This window comes from Bufo gargarizans, chromosome 1, assembly GCF_014858855.1.
Source record: "Bufo gargarizans isolate SCDJY-AF-19 chromosome 1, ASM1485885v1, whole genome shotgun sequence".
NCBI lineage: Eukaryota > Metazoa > Chordata > Amphibia > Anura > Bufonidae > Bufo > Bufo gargarizans.
This window is the reverse complement of record NC_058080.1, coordinates 510,485,502-510,501,411: the sequence shown is the minus strand read 5'-3', so window position 1 is coordinate 510,501,411 and position 15,910 is coordinate 510,485,502. Positions and strand designations below refer to the sequence as shown.

Sequence of the window (15,910 nt, the reverse complement as noted above, 5' to 3'; positions counted from 1 at the left end):
AATGCAAGTAGTTTCTTAACACCTGTCAGAACAGGTCACAAGCCATCTCTTAGGTCCCCTATTTTTTCCAGGCCACCAAAAGTCCATCAGGAAGTCTAAGGTATTTAGGGCTAAGAAACAGGGGTGCACCTAGCCTTTCTGTTGCCTGAGGCAAGAACTGAAACAGCGAAATGCCAATTTCTTTACCTAACCCCTTAGCCACAATGAAAGCGCTCATTGCCCATGGCCCTTCCGCTGCCCCCCTCTTGCCCCTACCTGGTGCTGCCTGAGGCCTCACCTGGCCTCATTGGTGGTACACCCCTGCTAAGAAAAATCATCTAATCATTTAATAATAATATCCGTTAATGCAGATACTGTTCTCCTACCAGTGCAAGTGTAAAGTCTTACTGCCGTTTCTGTCCTATTTGCAGGTCCGTTCCTCTATACCGGTACATCGGATCTGTGCGGTAGAACGGGTAGATGAAAATGCATTTCAGCAGACCAACATGATGCAGATCATTACACAGGATAGTGAAGCACAGGGAGGCCATATCATGTACATACAATGCAAGGTGAGAATCAGGGCTGCATTTTACAAGTCGTATCATTTTTCCCAAATGAACCAAATCTGCGTACACTAGAAGATACCACTTATACACTTCTGCAGGCTGTAATGTAATGAAATATTATGTATATTTTCTTCTGTCCAAACAGAATGTAAATGAGCTGAATCAGTGGCTCTCTGCACTGCGCAAAGTCAGCTTGTGTAACCAGCGCTTGTTGCCAACCTATCACCCAGGGGCCTATCGCAATGCACACTGGACATGCTGCCTGCAGAACGAACGGACAGGTAATAAGTGTATATACAGAACAGTTTACCATATTGAAATATAGCGCACACTTTACAGTTTGGCTGTACTTTGTTTTACAGTTTGTGGGTGCAGTCGTACACATTTGGCTGTAACTCTAGGGGACTGGAGTGACCCTCTGGATCCGGATGCAGAGGCCCAGGTTCTATATCGACATCTTCTATCTGTAAAGGACATACTCAGGTCTGCAAATACAGCCTCTTTTCTATTCTAATCAAACACTGTGGTTGCTTTCATGTCAGTGATTGCTCACACATGGCTTATTCATATGTTTTGCCTCTTTTGTCCTTTTATTTGTATATTGTATCTATTCCCCACATAGACCCAATGTGCTTCCACGCAGAGTACTTTCCATGCTGTCTGGGGAACCTTTGATCTGTTGATTGCTGTTTTTTCATTAGGGATAAGTATCTGGAGGGAGCAGAACGTGCAGCTGCTGGAAGGCCAGAGTCTATAGGTCACAATGACAAAGTGTTCGAAGGTTCGGGATCATCTCTATATGATATTCATTTTTACGGCAGGATAGTGAAACATAACTAATGTACTGTATCGTTCTTATTTGCATTATTCAGGTTCCACATCATCTTCCCCAGCCAGAAAGCTCCTCTCTGTCTTAGAGGACTTACAGAAAGTACACCAGGCCTTTGAGAGGAAAGAGAGAGACGAGACACCTAATCACAGCCAATGTACCTAGAATACAGTCTATCACAACCTGTGTCTGTATTCAAACCCTTTTTATTGCTCTTCACACTTGGCCAAGTTTTCTCAGATTTTTGTACTTTTTTTTTTTTTTTTTGACATTCCAGATTACAAAAATAATAAAAATAAAACCATACGATGCAGATACTTTGTTGAGTTTTGTTTGTGTCCTTTCTCAAGAGAGGAACACAAAGTCAGATGTAATTTGCTTCCTTGGCGTAAATGGAAGTGTATGTGTTAGCAGTTTTAAGCTCTGTCCCTGTTGGGCAGGTTTTAAATACCATCATTTATCAATGAGTGACCTGCATTTGCCTCAACCCAGTTGTAGTTCTTTCTAGAGATTTAACCATCCATATTTTATCACCTACACTGCCCAGTAAGGTGTAAGCTATATAAATGTTATCATTCCTGTTTGCTCTTACCAAAGCAAAGGCACTCCAGTAATTTTAAGGAAAAAATATGAGGTGCTGCTACTGTGAAAATAGGCAATTTGGTTACAGACTACTTTTAAAGAGTATGTGTCATTTCAATTTCCTTCATAAATTAATAGTACAAGCAATGACAACTAACTTTGCAATATATAAGTGAAACATGCCTCTTTCCCCACTTATCAGCCCCCACACTGATCATTTACTCTCAATTCACTGCTAAAATCTGTGTTTAGTGGGGTACTGCTTACTAAGTGATCAGGTTACAGCAGCAGCCCATAGCAGTCTATAGAGAAGCGAGGCAGGAAAAGGAGAGGCTACTGGAGAGAGACAGAGACACTACTGAAGTCTCTAGTAAGTTTCTTCCTCATGTCAGTGGTGCACAGCTACACTACTCAGCACTGCTGTATGATGTGTACCAAGCTGTTGCTTCTAAAGAGGTGCTAAAGAGAGGTTCTCTTCTATATGCGTGCTGTGTATGGAAGACATTATAGCAGCTAGTCCCCATCTCTGATGGATCTCAGGGAAACTAACAAGACAGTCTAATCTGGAATAGTAGTATTACAGAACATACCACCGATATTAATTTCACCCTACAAGCCCTCAACCTCTGCAGAGAAGAAAAGCGCAAATGTACCTTTTAGTGAATGGTTGTTCATGAGAAGTTGTGGAAAGAGTAGCAACACCTTATACCAGCTGCGAGACATAGGAGGAAATACCTTGAATTTGAGCAGAATAGGAAGGGTTGGTAGTGGGGAACGATCATTTGTTAAAATTTCAGGTGACAGTCAAAACTGGCTGTTCTCTATGGGAAGCTTTAGCATGTGTGGTTACTGTATTTTGTGATCCAAGTACTCAAGTACTAAAAGTCAATGGCAACTGTCTGCTGCATACAACTAAACTGTATGTATGGCCATAAAAGTGGTGTCAAGGTGTCAAACCTGCAAATTTTTTAGCAATTCTCTCCAGAATGTGTAGTTTTACTTTGACTATAACTATAGTATGACATTATTGAATATTGATCCGGCTTTATGGAAAAAGAATTTTAGTGGAGTTTGATCTAATTTATCTGAGGATAAAATAAGAAGAATAAGGTTATAGCAGTAATAAGCAGTGATGGCCAGTTCGCCGTGTTCGCCCGCAAACACATGCGGGCTGCCATCTTAACTCAAGTCCGGCGATGCACAGGTAAGTCCTTACCTGTGCCTGTGCCGGTCTGAAACAAATGCGGTCACCGGGAGCAGGCAGTTCCGAGAACAGCCCGATGAAGGCCCCCGGCGGCTGTTCTCAAAACTGCCTGCTCCCGGTGACCGCATTTGTTTCAGACCGGCTCGCGCACAGGCACAGGTAAGGGCTTACCTGTGCATCGCCGGACTTGTGAGTTAAGATGGCAGCCCGCATGTGTTCGCGGGCTAACATGGCAAACTATACCAGCACAGGCCAGTGTACAACATAAGAGTTTAGGTTAAACAGTTAAAGGGGTTGTCCACCTTACAAGTGATGGCCTATTCTCAGGATAGGCCAGTGGTGGCAAACCTGTGGCACTCAGAGCCCTTTCTGTGGGCACCTGCACCCTGGAAAAAGTCTATGGTGTACCAATATGCCTTAAGCCTCATGCACACGTTCGTGAAACACAGACCGTGTGATACCGGGAGTGCACGGCGTCATTGGTTGCTATGACGCCGTGCACTTCCTGCTGCCGCCGCAGTACAGTAGTACACTGGTATAGATCATACCAGTGTATTACTGTACTGCGGTGGAAGCAAGAAGTGCACGGCGTCATAGCAACCAATGACGCCGTGCGCTCCTGCACTCAGAAGAAATCCAGGCCGGTATCACATGGTTCGTGTTTCACGGACGTGTGCATGAGGCTTTATACTTTCCTACCATTCATCAGCGCAGGACGCACTATGAAAAGCACAGACAGCACATTGAATGTAGGCAGGCTATTATAGCTAAATGACAAAGTGCATGGAAGATACAATATACTGGACTGTAGGATTCAAGGTTAAATTGCCGTGTTGGCACTTTATGATAAATACAGTACAGACCAAAAGTTTGGACACACCTTCTCATTCAAAGAGTTTTCTTTATTTTCAAGACTATGAAAATTATAGATTCACACTGAAGGCATCAAAACTATGAATTAACACATGTGGAATTATATACTTATCAAAAAAGTATAAAGCAACTGAAAATATGTCATATTCTAGGTTCTTCAAAGTAGCCACCTTTAGCTTTGATTACTGCTTTGCACACTCTTGGCATTCTCTTGATGAGCTTCAAGAGGTAGTCACCTGAAAAGGTTTTCACTTCACAGGTGTGCCCTGTCAGGTTTAATAAGTGGGATTTCTTGCCTTATAAATGGGGTTGGGACCATAAGTTGCGATGTGGAGAAGTCAGGTGGATACACAGCTGATAGTCCTACTGAATAGACTGTTAGAATTTGTATTATGGCAAGAAAAAGCAGCTAAGTAATGAAAAACGAGTGGCCATCATTACTTTAAGAAATGAAGGTCACAAAGAATGGACATTAGACCAGTGGAAATCTGTGCTTTGGTCTGATGAGTCCAAATTTGAGATCTTTGGTTCCAACCACCGTGTCTTTGTGCGACGCAGAAAAGGTGAACGAATGGACTCTACATGCCTGGTTCCCACCGTGAAGCATGGAGGAGGAGGTGTGATGGTGTGGGGGTGCTTTGCTGGTGACACTGTTGGGGATGTATTCAAAATTGAAGGCATACTGAACCAGCATGGCTACCACACCATCTTGCAGCGGCATGCTATTCCATCCGGTTTGCTTTTAGTTGGACCATCATTTATTTTTCAACAGGACAATGACCCCAAACACACCTCCAGGCTGTGTAAGGGCTATTTGATCATGAAGGAGAGTGATGGGGTGCTGCGCCAGATGACCTGGCCTCCACAGTCACCGGACCTGAACCCAATCGAGATGGTTTGGGGTGAGCTGGACCGCAGAGTGAAGGCAAAAGGGCCAACAAGTGCTAAGCATCTCTGGGAACTCCTTCAAGACTGTTGGAAGACCATTTCAGGTGACTACCTCTTGAAGCTCATCAAGAGAATGCCAAGAGTGTGCAAAGCAGTAATCAAAGCAAAAGGTGGCTACTTTGAAGAACCTAGAATATGACATATTTTCAGTTGTTTCATACTTTTTTGATAAGTATATAATTCCACATGTGTTAATTCATAGTTTTGATGCCTTCAGTGTGAATCTACAATTTTCATAGTCATGAAAATAAAGAAAACTCTTTGAATGAGAAGGTGTGTCCAAACTTTTGGTCTGTACTGTATATGGGGTCTGGGTTGCAGTTTGGGCACTCGGTCTTTAAAAGGTTCACCATCACTGGGATAGACCATTACTAGCAGATCGGTTGAGGTTTGACAACCTGTATTCCTGCCAATCCAGCACCAAAGGAAAGTTTGCCTACTTTGTATGTAGTAGACTGAGCCTGTCATTGCTGTGCTGTGCCCATTGACTACAAAGTGGAGGGAGCTGTCTGCCTGCTTCCAGCGACAAAGCTATTGCCAAACAGCTGATCGGTGGGGGTGCAGAACGTCGGACCCCTGCTGATCTGCCAGTCAGCTTGTGATGGCCTATCTTTGGGATATGCCATCAGTTAATAAAAGGTAGACAACCCCTTTAATCTCACATTCCCTTTTAGCTGTATGGCTGAGATTAAAAGCAATCTGTCACCAGCAAACCTCCCTATCAAAATGTTCGCATGAACACATAGCTGTGAGGCTCCGTTCTTGAGTTATACTTTTTCTTCATATGCAAATTAGACCTTTGGTGCAAACAGGGCATCACCGTTGCTCTTGTTGCAGCCAAGCTCCAAAAATTTCTGTGGCCAGCTCCTCCATCAATGCTTTGCCACTGTCTGGCCCTTTCAATCAAAGTAGTGAGGATGAAGCTAGCCGCAGAAATGAGTGGCACTTGGCTACAACAAGAGCAATGGTAACACCCTCATTGCACCAAAGGCCTAATTTCCATTTCCTAAATACCATGTGATGTGAACCACAACTGTTTGTCTATGCAGGTAGGGAGGTCACTAGTGACAGATTCTCTTTAGACGCCCAAATACTAAGCCTGAATGCAATTTTTAATTTGGACGCTTTTAAAAAGATTTATCCTGCGTCAGCAATTTTTCTTTATTTTGTAAGTAACTCTCCTCAATGAGCTGATAAACAAAATATTTTGAATCCATTCCCAGTATTTTCTTCTCATTAGCATTATCTATAGTGTTCATATGTTCTCTCTATCTCAAATCCTTACAGCAGCTTTTTGTGCCCGAGAGCTGATCTTCCAATATCCTGTACTACTAGAAACAGGAAATTGTAACTGTAATTATCCACGTGTCACGTGTGGTCACCCAGTCACTCACCTGTATTGGACAGTACCCAAACCCTGCTTTACTCTTCTCCATCCACCCATCCCTCTTGATTTCTTGATGTATGCCTACAACAGAAGGCCCCGACGTAGTCCATAGGCTTTCGTGGAAAATAAAAAAAATACTGTATGGTATATGGACCAACCTAACGGAGACCAAAAGGACACTCTCTGTGAACGGGGCCCATGGCTGCGTATGGTATATTCGTCCAGAGCTTTCCCGATGCAATTGCCAAACGTTCACAAAACACTATGTGAACAGAGCCTAATTCTCCATATATTGCAGTTTGTACCAATGTATTGCTCCGGTCCTGCGCTGGCGTCCTGATAAACACAGTGTCACAGACAGATATAGTAGTGTTGAATTCAACAGGGATTTTATTCACATTTGCAAGGACATGCCGAGCGTGGCTAGGATGTGACGGGGTGAAGTTTGCTCCATGCATGCCATGTTACACCGTATTCATAGAGGTGGCTATGTCGCAGTCTTTTTTTTTTTGGCAGGTAAGGATTTAAAACCCTCATTTTTTTTTATATCAAAGAGACCAAGAAAACAGCCTCGGATCTGCCATCTTCTGGATGATTGTAAACACATCAAAAATGTTGCAGTGATATTGGCAAATAACATTCAATAGAACACATTTACATAGTAACAAATCTGCAAACGTTACTTTCCTTTCTACTGCAAGGTAAGGTCATTTAAGGGTCCATTCACACGTCCGTTGTTTCTTTCCTGATCTGTTCCGTTTTTTTGCGGAACAGATCTGGACCAGATCTGGACCCATTCATTTTCAATGGGTCCTGAAAAAAAATCAGACATTGTGCTGTCCGATTTTTTTCAGGACCCATTGAAAATGAATGGGTCCAGATCTGGTCCAGATCTGTTCCGCAAAAAACGGAACAGATCAGGAAAGAAACAACGGACGTGTGAATGGACCCTAACACATGTTCACGAATTCCTGGGTTATTAGGTCTGGGAGAACATCTATAAACATGTCAGTATGTCTGAATCCCTGTCCTCATGGGAGCATAGATTTCAGACTTTGCTCATGTACGTATTGTTACCCCCTGCAGAATAATAGCGCTTGTGGGACAATTGCTCTGAGGATATATCAGGGTCATTTTGTAGCCCTTTTTGCCGCAGCCATATACACTGGGTGTCATTTATTAAAGTAGTCTGGTGTAAAAATTGTTGCAAAGGGCATTTTTGCAACTATAATAATGCCCATACTACAATATTTTGTAGCAATGACGTTTTCACTCCAAGTATGTTTTTTTTTTTCAGGTGATAAAGTAAATGAAAAACAAACACAGCCTCAGACAGGTGCATTGACTGCTCTATAAGCACCCAATTTATGACAAGGCGCACACGTCGTCATAAATTAGCCGTATATTACGGCAGTGCGGGGGGACATTTAGTACTGGCATAAAAGGCTGTCTTAGTAACTGTGTTTTTAGATAATAAATGGAGAGTTATGATAAATGAGGTCCACTATCTTTACTCTGTCAAACCTTAATACAACCATACCACTGTCCCTATGAGCAAGAACATGGATCTGAAGGGATAGAAGAATGTTGTGCCAGAACTATATGGTTACTTGTGCCACCTATCAGGATACACACTTAGCATTTAGGTTTTACTTGTATTCAAATAAAAGTGAAGTATTAATTTATACCTGGGTCAAGATAGGTTCTATTTGTAAATAAACTAGTAAAATGACCTTACCCAGGTTAGGTCCTAATTATATTCATTTCACCTATCAGGATGTGGGATAGCAGGGCCATGAGAGGGTTGCATGAAAATTAAACTGTCGTCATGACTTTTGATCATGACACCCACACATGACATGGCATGACATACTATATGCACCTTGAAACACACGGTAGGGGCAGAAGTATAGCTCAAGCTTAAAGGGGTTTTCTCACTTCATCAAATAGCATTTATTATGTAGAGAAAGTAAATACAAAACAATACATTAGTAAGTGGCATTATCCATATTGCTTTTTTTGCTGGCTGGATTCATTTTTCCATTATTTATACACTGCTCGTTTCCATGGTTACGACCACCCTGCAATCCAGAAGCAATGGCACACTATAGAAAAAATTACTAGCCTATATGCGGTCTCACAGTCCCCCCACCAGAGAGGCCGGTGTTTTTTCCCTATAGCGTGCAAGCACGACCAGCACTGATGGATTGCAAGGTGGTCGTAACCATGGAAATGAGCATTGCATAATCTGATAGAATAATGAATCCAGCCAGCAAAGGAAACAATATGGATAATAACAATACATTAGTAAGTGCCTTGTATTAACTTCCTGTACATAATAAATGCTATTTGCTGAAGTGAGACAACCCCTTAAAGAGCTTGTCCAGACACTTAACGTTTCTAAAACCCACTCAGAATGGTGTAATACTCCACTTAGTGATCCCCCACGGCTCCTGTTCCAACACATCACATGTTCTCATCAGTCTCTGTATTTTCTGGTCCAGACACGGACCTGTGATCACTGGAGTACAGAAACCTGTGGGAGAAGTGTGGTTAACTATGTTAATTAGTTTCACTCCAGATTGTGACAGATTTGTCGCAATCTTAGACAGAATTTTTACTCTTAAAGATGCACCAAATGTATCAAACATCCTGCAACATTTAATCAATTTTGCACAAATTATAGCAACTCGGTCTCCTACAAAACTGGCTTTTAAAAATTCCCCTCCTAATAAATCTCCCTCTTGGTAATTATGTTCCCTTTAGATGTATTTTAAATGGGTTGTCCTATGAAAAATATTGTACAGTTTTCAAACCAGCACCTGGATCTGATTACTTTTGTAATTGCATGTAATTAGAAATTTTGCATAGCCACTGAGTTATTCTAAAAAATGTATCTCTATAGCGCCACCTGCTGTTTTTTTTTCTTATTTCTTTGATCTGCTCACTGAGAAGGCCGCTCATGCTGCCTCCTGAGCTGTGATAGGGAGAGCTGAGACACGCCCCCTTGGCCACTGTAGAAAAGACACTCCCCTGAGCTGTCATCTTGATATAAATCTAGCAGAGCAATGAATGGGGAGATCTCTGGATCCATGTGAGGTACAGGGCTGGTTCTGGCTTTGTTAGATAGAGATTGTCATGGACTATATACATTTTTTACATTCTTCATGGGATAACTCCTTAAAGGGAATCTGTCACTAGCAATTTACCAATTTTTTTCTTTTTTTCATGAATCCATGTTTAACAGAGTACCTTTTTTCCACCTGTCTTGTTCTTTTGATTGTGAGTCTTGTAGTTTCTTCAAAAAATCGATTCTTATGATATGTAAATGAAGCTGTAAGGAGCCCAGAGGGGTGTTATTCTTATTCCACGGTGCCCAGGAACGCCCCTCTGAAGTGCCGTGCCCAGCTAAATATGAAAAGTAATAACGCCTCCAAGCAATCTAAATCGCCTCCCAGAGGCGCGGCTAAGTGCTCAACACCACCCCCGCCCCCCCACCAGCGCCGCGCTCTGCGGCAAAGACCCGGATCCTCCTCTCGCCGGCATCCCAAATCCCGCGCATGCGCAGTGCCGTCAGTCATCTTATCATAGCGCAGGCAATCGCCGGCACTGCGCATGCGCGGGATTTGGGATGCCGGCGAGAGGAGGACCCGGGTCTTTGCCGCAGAGCGCGGCGCTGGTGGGGGGGGGGGGGGGGCGGGGGTGGTGTTGAGCACTTAGCCGCGCCTCTGGGAGGCGATTTAGATTGCTTGGAGGCGTTATTACTTTTCAAATTTAGCAGGGCACGGCACTTCAGAGGGGCGTTCCTGGGCACCGTGGAATAAGAATAACGCCCCTCTGGGCTCCTTACAGCTTCATTTACATATCATAAGAATCGATTTTTTGAAGAAACTACAAGACTCACAATCAAGAGAACAAGACAGGTGGAAAAAAGGTACTCTGTTAAACATGGATTCATGAAAAAAAAAAAATTGGTAAATTGCTATTGACAGATTCCCTTTAAAGCAATTAGAAATTATTAAAAGTTTAGAATAAATAACAATTCTGGCTGTTTAGCCAAGGATTGTGCTCTCAACAGTAATTAATGCTCGGAGAATCAGGTACTTATGTACCTGGCCGGTGTCTGCAGATGCCTTCCTGAATTCAGTTCTATGGCTGTCCTCAGGTCAGAGATGCAGTTGAATACTGCAGCACAGCACAGGAGGCCACTATATGAAGCAGGCTGCAGGCTGGAAAGGGCTTGTGGACATGCATCAGAGACAGCGACTTGGAATGGCACACTGGTATTTTTTTTATTTTTTATTATTTCCTTGCCCATTTGGGGAGGATACTACGGGGGCACTATGTGGGTCAGCATGCTGTAGGTAGGGCTGGCTTGGTGCTGTGTCCTGTATTTCGACTTCCATGTCCCCTGCTCCCCATCTTAAGTAGAGGCAAGTGGTGGTGGAGGAGGACAGAATGTAGAGGGACAACTTCTGGGGCAGTTTCTTGTGCTGAACTGTGGGCTTTGGTTCTGCTGGGATGGTATTTTTTGCTGCACTATAGTATTGCTGACCCCCCACCTACTTATGTTACCCCACCTTCTATCTACTTGGACCTACCTATAACCTGGGGACACTTTGTTTTCTTTCCATTTCCCAGTAATGACACATTCCTTGAGTAAACTGGTTAATTCCACATATTTCCATGTATTCCCACTAAGAGACATTCCATTATTTTATCATTTTTACAAATCTGCTTTCATTATATAAAGTAGCACAGTGTTTTACCACTATGTAGCAATTTCATGAAGAATGATGTCACACAGTAGTTGGTGCTTAAAAGGGTCATCCAACTACCAACCTAAAATCAATTAAGACCTAAAATGTGTTTCAAATTAGTAAAGAAACCCACTCATCTGTTCACCAGTGCTCTAATACAACAGTGCAGCTCGGGCACGCGTTACCACTGAGGCCAGTAAATGGCTGCAGACAGTGCTCATGACCACGGGGACTGGATAGGAACTGGGAGTAGTAGGGCAGAACCCTGTGATGGAACAGAGCGCTGTATGGGTTGTTTCCTTTTTTATATTCAATGAATTCCGGGGCTTTATTGATTTTAGCTTTAGTGTTGGACAACCCCTTTAACATGTCGCCTGTAGCATGTACATGACAGGAAAAAGAGATTCTGCTGAAAAAGAAGAAATTTGTTACCTGACATTTCATGATATGCTTGAAAACCATAATACTTGATGGGCCTTTTACAGAAATGGTAAATGTTGTCCAAATCAACCAGGACATTTAATAGCCTCCATCAAAATTTGACACTTGGAATCTGATGGACATCACCTCCTCCACTTCTCAGCAAAAGTTCTCAAATATTCTCCCGAGATTCTACAAGCTTCTAATGCAGCCACGTTGCACTGGCAGATAGTTTACATCCTATCAGTGAAGAATAACCTACTGGCTTATAGAAACCTAGGAGTCATCATACCTGTAATTGTCCAATTTCTACTACAACTAATACAGTGAGACCTCTTAAAAATCAACTCTTTGAGAAGACCATCCGTCTTTCCAGACCAGCTTTCTGTGACAGATGTTCAGTCCTAATATATACTATGCATATTGGCCATCTCCTTTTAGAGGACCGCACAGGTTTCCAAAATATTTTAGCTGGTCTTCTCAAACAGGTTCCACCGTTCTTATTACAGAGTACTCTCACAATCTAAGAGTTTCTGACAAGGTTTACCATGAGAGTGCTGTGGCTCTTTTCAGTGCCAATTTTCTGACAGATAAATTAATTTCCTTCTAGACATACACCTCATTCCATGTAATACATTATCACCCGGTAAGACATTTAAATGATCATCAGAACAAAGTCCATAAGTGAGGAACTTTCTACATATTGTCCAATATACTGCAAGCATAAAATATCCAAGTAAAGGGGGAATCAAGGTTTAGAAGAAAAACAGTGAATAGCTGGTTTGTCATGATAGATACACAATTAAGGAATGCATCACCACAATGACATAATGATAGTAATGCCGACTTTTATAAGGTATGAAGCATTCCGTTTAATATGATGACAATTGCTACATCTTAATTATAGGTAACCCGTAAAATCCCAGCATACTGGCTTGTAAACATGTCTTATTGCTCACAACTCGGAGCCTGCTTATTTTTAGCATTGCTAAGGAGGATATACCTTCATAATTTTGACCACATAGCCCACAGACTTTACACAACATCTATATTGATCACACAGGTGATGAGAGACGGGAGGCTCTTGGTCTCTTCTTTAAAATGATAGTAAGAGGGAAACATATGACCCTTTAGCGTTTTCTGCCGTTATACAGAGGCCAATGCATTGTATTTCTCAGAGCCTAATAAAGAATGTGCCACCATTGACCTGATTCTGTGAAAGCCATTAATGTCTCCCCAACATTCAATAAATTGTCACCACCCGGTGGAACAACGCAAATTTTTTTGTAAAAACATCATGCTCTGTAAATGGATGCTCTGCAGCTGGTGCTGCCTCTGGAGACCAGGATGCTATGAAGAACGAGGCCATGCTCCACCTACAATGTTGGTTATCTTGGATTCTCTGCTCTTTAACTACAGCAAAGTGATTTTGCTGGGTTTCCCAGTACTGGCTGAATTACATCCCCTGAAAAAGTAGGAGACAGTAGGAGACAGTAGTTGTTAATGGTACTCAACTGATGCTGTTGGCTCCATATTTATGAAAGGGTCCAGAGATTTGCTTAATAGGGCAATGCTTTCTCTTCAGTCACTCCCTGCAAAGTAAGTTCAGCTAGAACATTGTCTAAATAGTTAAGATCGGGGTATCCGTGACCTGTAAGGTTGGACCCAAACTCAGTCTTGTGATGAATCTCATTCCACACCACCGTATTGGATTCCCCTGTCGTGCTTGAGGTACCAATAGCAAATATCAGACGCCGATCCCATGCTGCCACCAACAGTCGTAACACCTGGAATATATAGTACCACATGGATGATATTTTACACCAAATTTATTACAAGCATACTTTAGATAAACTATAGCAATCGGGAAGGATCAATTTGAAATTGTATCCACCTCTGGTGTATCCTTATTGTTCACCACTAAACAGCTGGATACTTTCCTGCCTAGTCTCACCTACTGGTGATCTGGGTCAACCTTTGACTCATGGGACCTGGTTGCTGAATTAAGTATTTGCCCACTGACACTTAGGTCATTGGATATATGAAATGTGACCTACCTATATTGTTTTATGTACCCAGTCCTTAGGGTTAGGGCTGTTACAGTTTTGAAATGTGTATTCTATTGTAATGTTATAAATGTATTTTATATTAATTGCTATTTTACGTCCTCCTTATTAAAAGGAGGGAAAAGTCACTGATTGTGTGAGCAGACAGGCAAATGGTGAATTTAAAGGGGTTATCCAAGACTATAAAAATGTCCCCCATATGCCAGGCCCCTCACAATGAATATACTTACCCTGCTCCCCATCTGCCTCTTCTGATCCCCGCACTGCCACTGCAGCTTCTCCCAGTGCGTGGATGAAAATATCAGGTGTCGGGGGGGGGGGGGGGGGGCAGCCAATGGCAGACGGGGACGGGACAAGCCTCCATAGCATCGCGGGTGACGCTAGGGAGGCTCTTCCCCATCCCCGCCTGCCATTGACTGACCCCCAGCACCCCCCCACCCCTCCGACACTGGATGTTTTCATATACAAACGGGGAGAAGCTTCAGCGGCGGTGCGGGGACCAGGAGCGGCGCGGGGTAAGTATATTCATTGGGAGGGGCCCGGCATATGGGGGACATTTTTATAATCTTGGATAACCCCTTTAAGTTGGGGCCAAGCCTATGGCCTGATTCAGACAATGGCATTTTCCGGCCATGTGCTACACCCGCATAGCACAAGGTCCAAATACATGGTGCAATTCTCCTTCAGTTTTTTTGTGCAAGAAACTTGCATTTTCCATGTGAGACTCATTTGTAGAAATTATTAGGACCAGAAAAGATGGACATCGATATACGTCTGTGCTATGTGGACAGAAATCAGAACCGCGGTCTGGATCCAGCCTACTGAAGTCTACGGCCTATTGAAAATGTGGTAGCTATCTATTGCCGGTGCATGTCTTATCTAAATCATGCTCCATCCATGCCTAGATCTGAATCTAGACTGTTGGCAGAATTAAGATGCAAATGCAAATTCATTTTCTGCATTTCTCACCTTCCTTCCTTTGTCATTATCTGGCAAGTAACAGTGCCGTGGAAATCCTCGGGCTGTGAACTTCTTCCCTGGGTTCGGATGCTCAGGGCCCTGGAAACCAAAATAATATTTCACAGGATTAAAGAAAACAGTGACCTAATTGACTAAAAAAGTTGGCCCCATAATTTACAATTAGAAGAGTTGCTCGTACCTGCATCCCACTTGGAATATCATACACTATGCGAATAGTCTTATACTCGGGAAATCCAGGAAGCGAGTGAGGAATAACATGAAACTCCATCTTCCCGGGAGGTTGGGTGCCTGTTTTCTCCCCATAAATTGCTTTACATGTGGGACACTGCAAGCTGCCGTCCTGGTAGGAGGAGAAAGTATAAGGAGATATGTATATTCTGTAACAAACAGAACAGTCAAAACTCAAAAAAAAAGTCTTACCTTATTACCATTGTTGTACATGGCCACCAGACAGAGGACATGGTACATATGATTACATTTCCCTAATTTTCCAACCAGATCTGATCGTATTCCTTTATAATTTAGGACCCCCTCATATCCTGAAGCAGTGACCAGACGTTCCATGCAAATAGTACAATCCTAAAAAGGAGCAAACAAAAGCCTGAAAACCAGTATTGCCTTTCACAGCAGCAAATAGCAGTTTAGCCATAGAGATGCATGGCAGGTACATATAAGATGTCCCTATACTGCATGCTGTCCTCCTCAGATACATGTCCATATCAATTCATATCAGTTTCCCAATGACATTAGGATGGCTATAATACATAAGCATCAATGGCATATATTTCACAGAGGAGGTCACTACAGTTGCCCGTTCTGGGTTGGGGGTTCCCTTTTGGTGGAATATGGCAGCACCAGTAAGGGTGTCTCATTTTAACTTTTTGCTCTACAATCCCTTACCTGTATGCATAACCATGATACAAGAAACAACACTATTTAGTGAATTGATTTAGAAAATGACAGCACTATCATTTAAATGGCATATACAAACACTGAGGAGTTAAAGAGTCACTTCCCCTGACATAGCTGTATTGGTAACTACTTGCAACCCCCATGCAATCCAAACCCTTTTGGAGCATCTTTACATTGTGCTATTCCTCTATTACTCCTAATAAACATTTAGGAATAAATGTACAACTGGGTGTGACCGGTTGGGGGCGTGTCCCAGCAGAGTCTGGCACTGATTGGACAATGTCAGGCTGTGCAGGGAGACACCCCCAACTGGTCACACCCAGATATAATTTATTCATGAACTTGTAGCCAGAATAATAAAGGAACGTTACTACATAGAGTGATACAATTACTCACTAAA

At 42.7% G+C, this 15,910-nt stretch overlaps 2 protein-coding genes across 3 annotated transcripts in view; one reads left to right on the top strand and one right to left on the bottom strand.

The window, feature by feature from the left end:
- The window catches only part of RASAL1 (RAS protein activator like 1), a 73,055-nt gene extending 71,374 nt beyond the window's left edge, over window positions 1-1,681 (top strand). For both annotated transcript variants that reach the window (XM_044275294.1, XM_044275295.1), the window contains 5 exons: window positions 411-551; window positions 694-829; window positions 911-1,031; window positions 1,250-1,329; window positions 1,421-1,681. In XM_044275294.1, coding sequence (XP_044131229.1) covers window positions 411-551; window positions 694-829; window positions 911-1,031; window positions 1,250-1,329; window positions 1,421-1,542 — 600 coding nt within the window. In that variant the 3' untranslated portion in view covers window positions 1,543-1,681. The remainder of the gene's footprint in view (window positions 1-410; window positions 552-693; window positions 830-910; window positions 1,032-1,249; window positions 1,330-1,420) is intronic.
- An 8,688-nt stretch (window positions 1,682-10,369) lies between these two features.
- Window positions 10,370-15,910, bottom strand: part of DTX1 (deltex E3 ubiquitin ligase 1) — a 51,627-nt gene continuing 46,086 nt past the window's right edge. The window contains exons 6-9 of the mRNA XM_044288653.1: window positions 15,019-15,177; window positions 14,777-14,938; window positions 14,587-14,676; window positions 10,370-13,338 (exon numbers count right to left, since the gene is read on the bottom strand). Coding sequence (XP_044144588.1) covers window positions 13,111-13,338; window positions 14,587-14,676; window positions 14,777-14,938; window positions 15,019-15,177 — 639 coding nt within the window. The 3' untranslated portion in view covers window positions 10,370-13,110. The remainder of the gene's footprint in view (window positions 13,339-14,586; window positions 14,677-14,776; window positions 14,939-15,018; window positions 15,178-15,910) is intronic.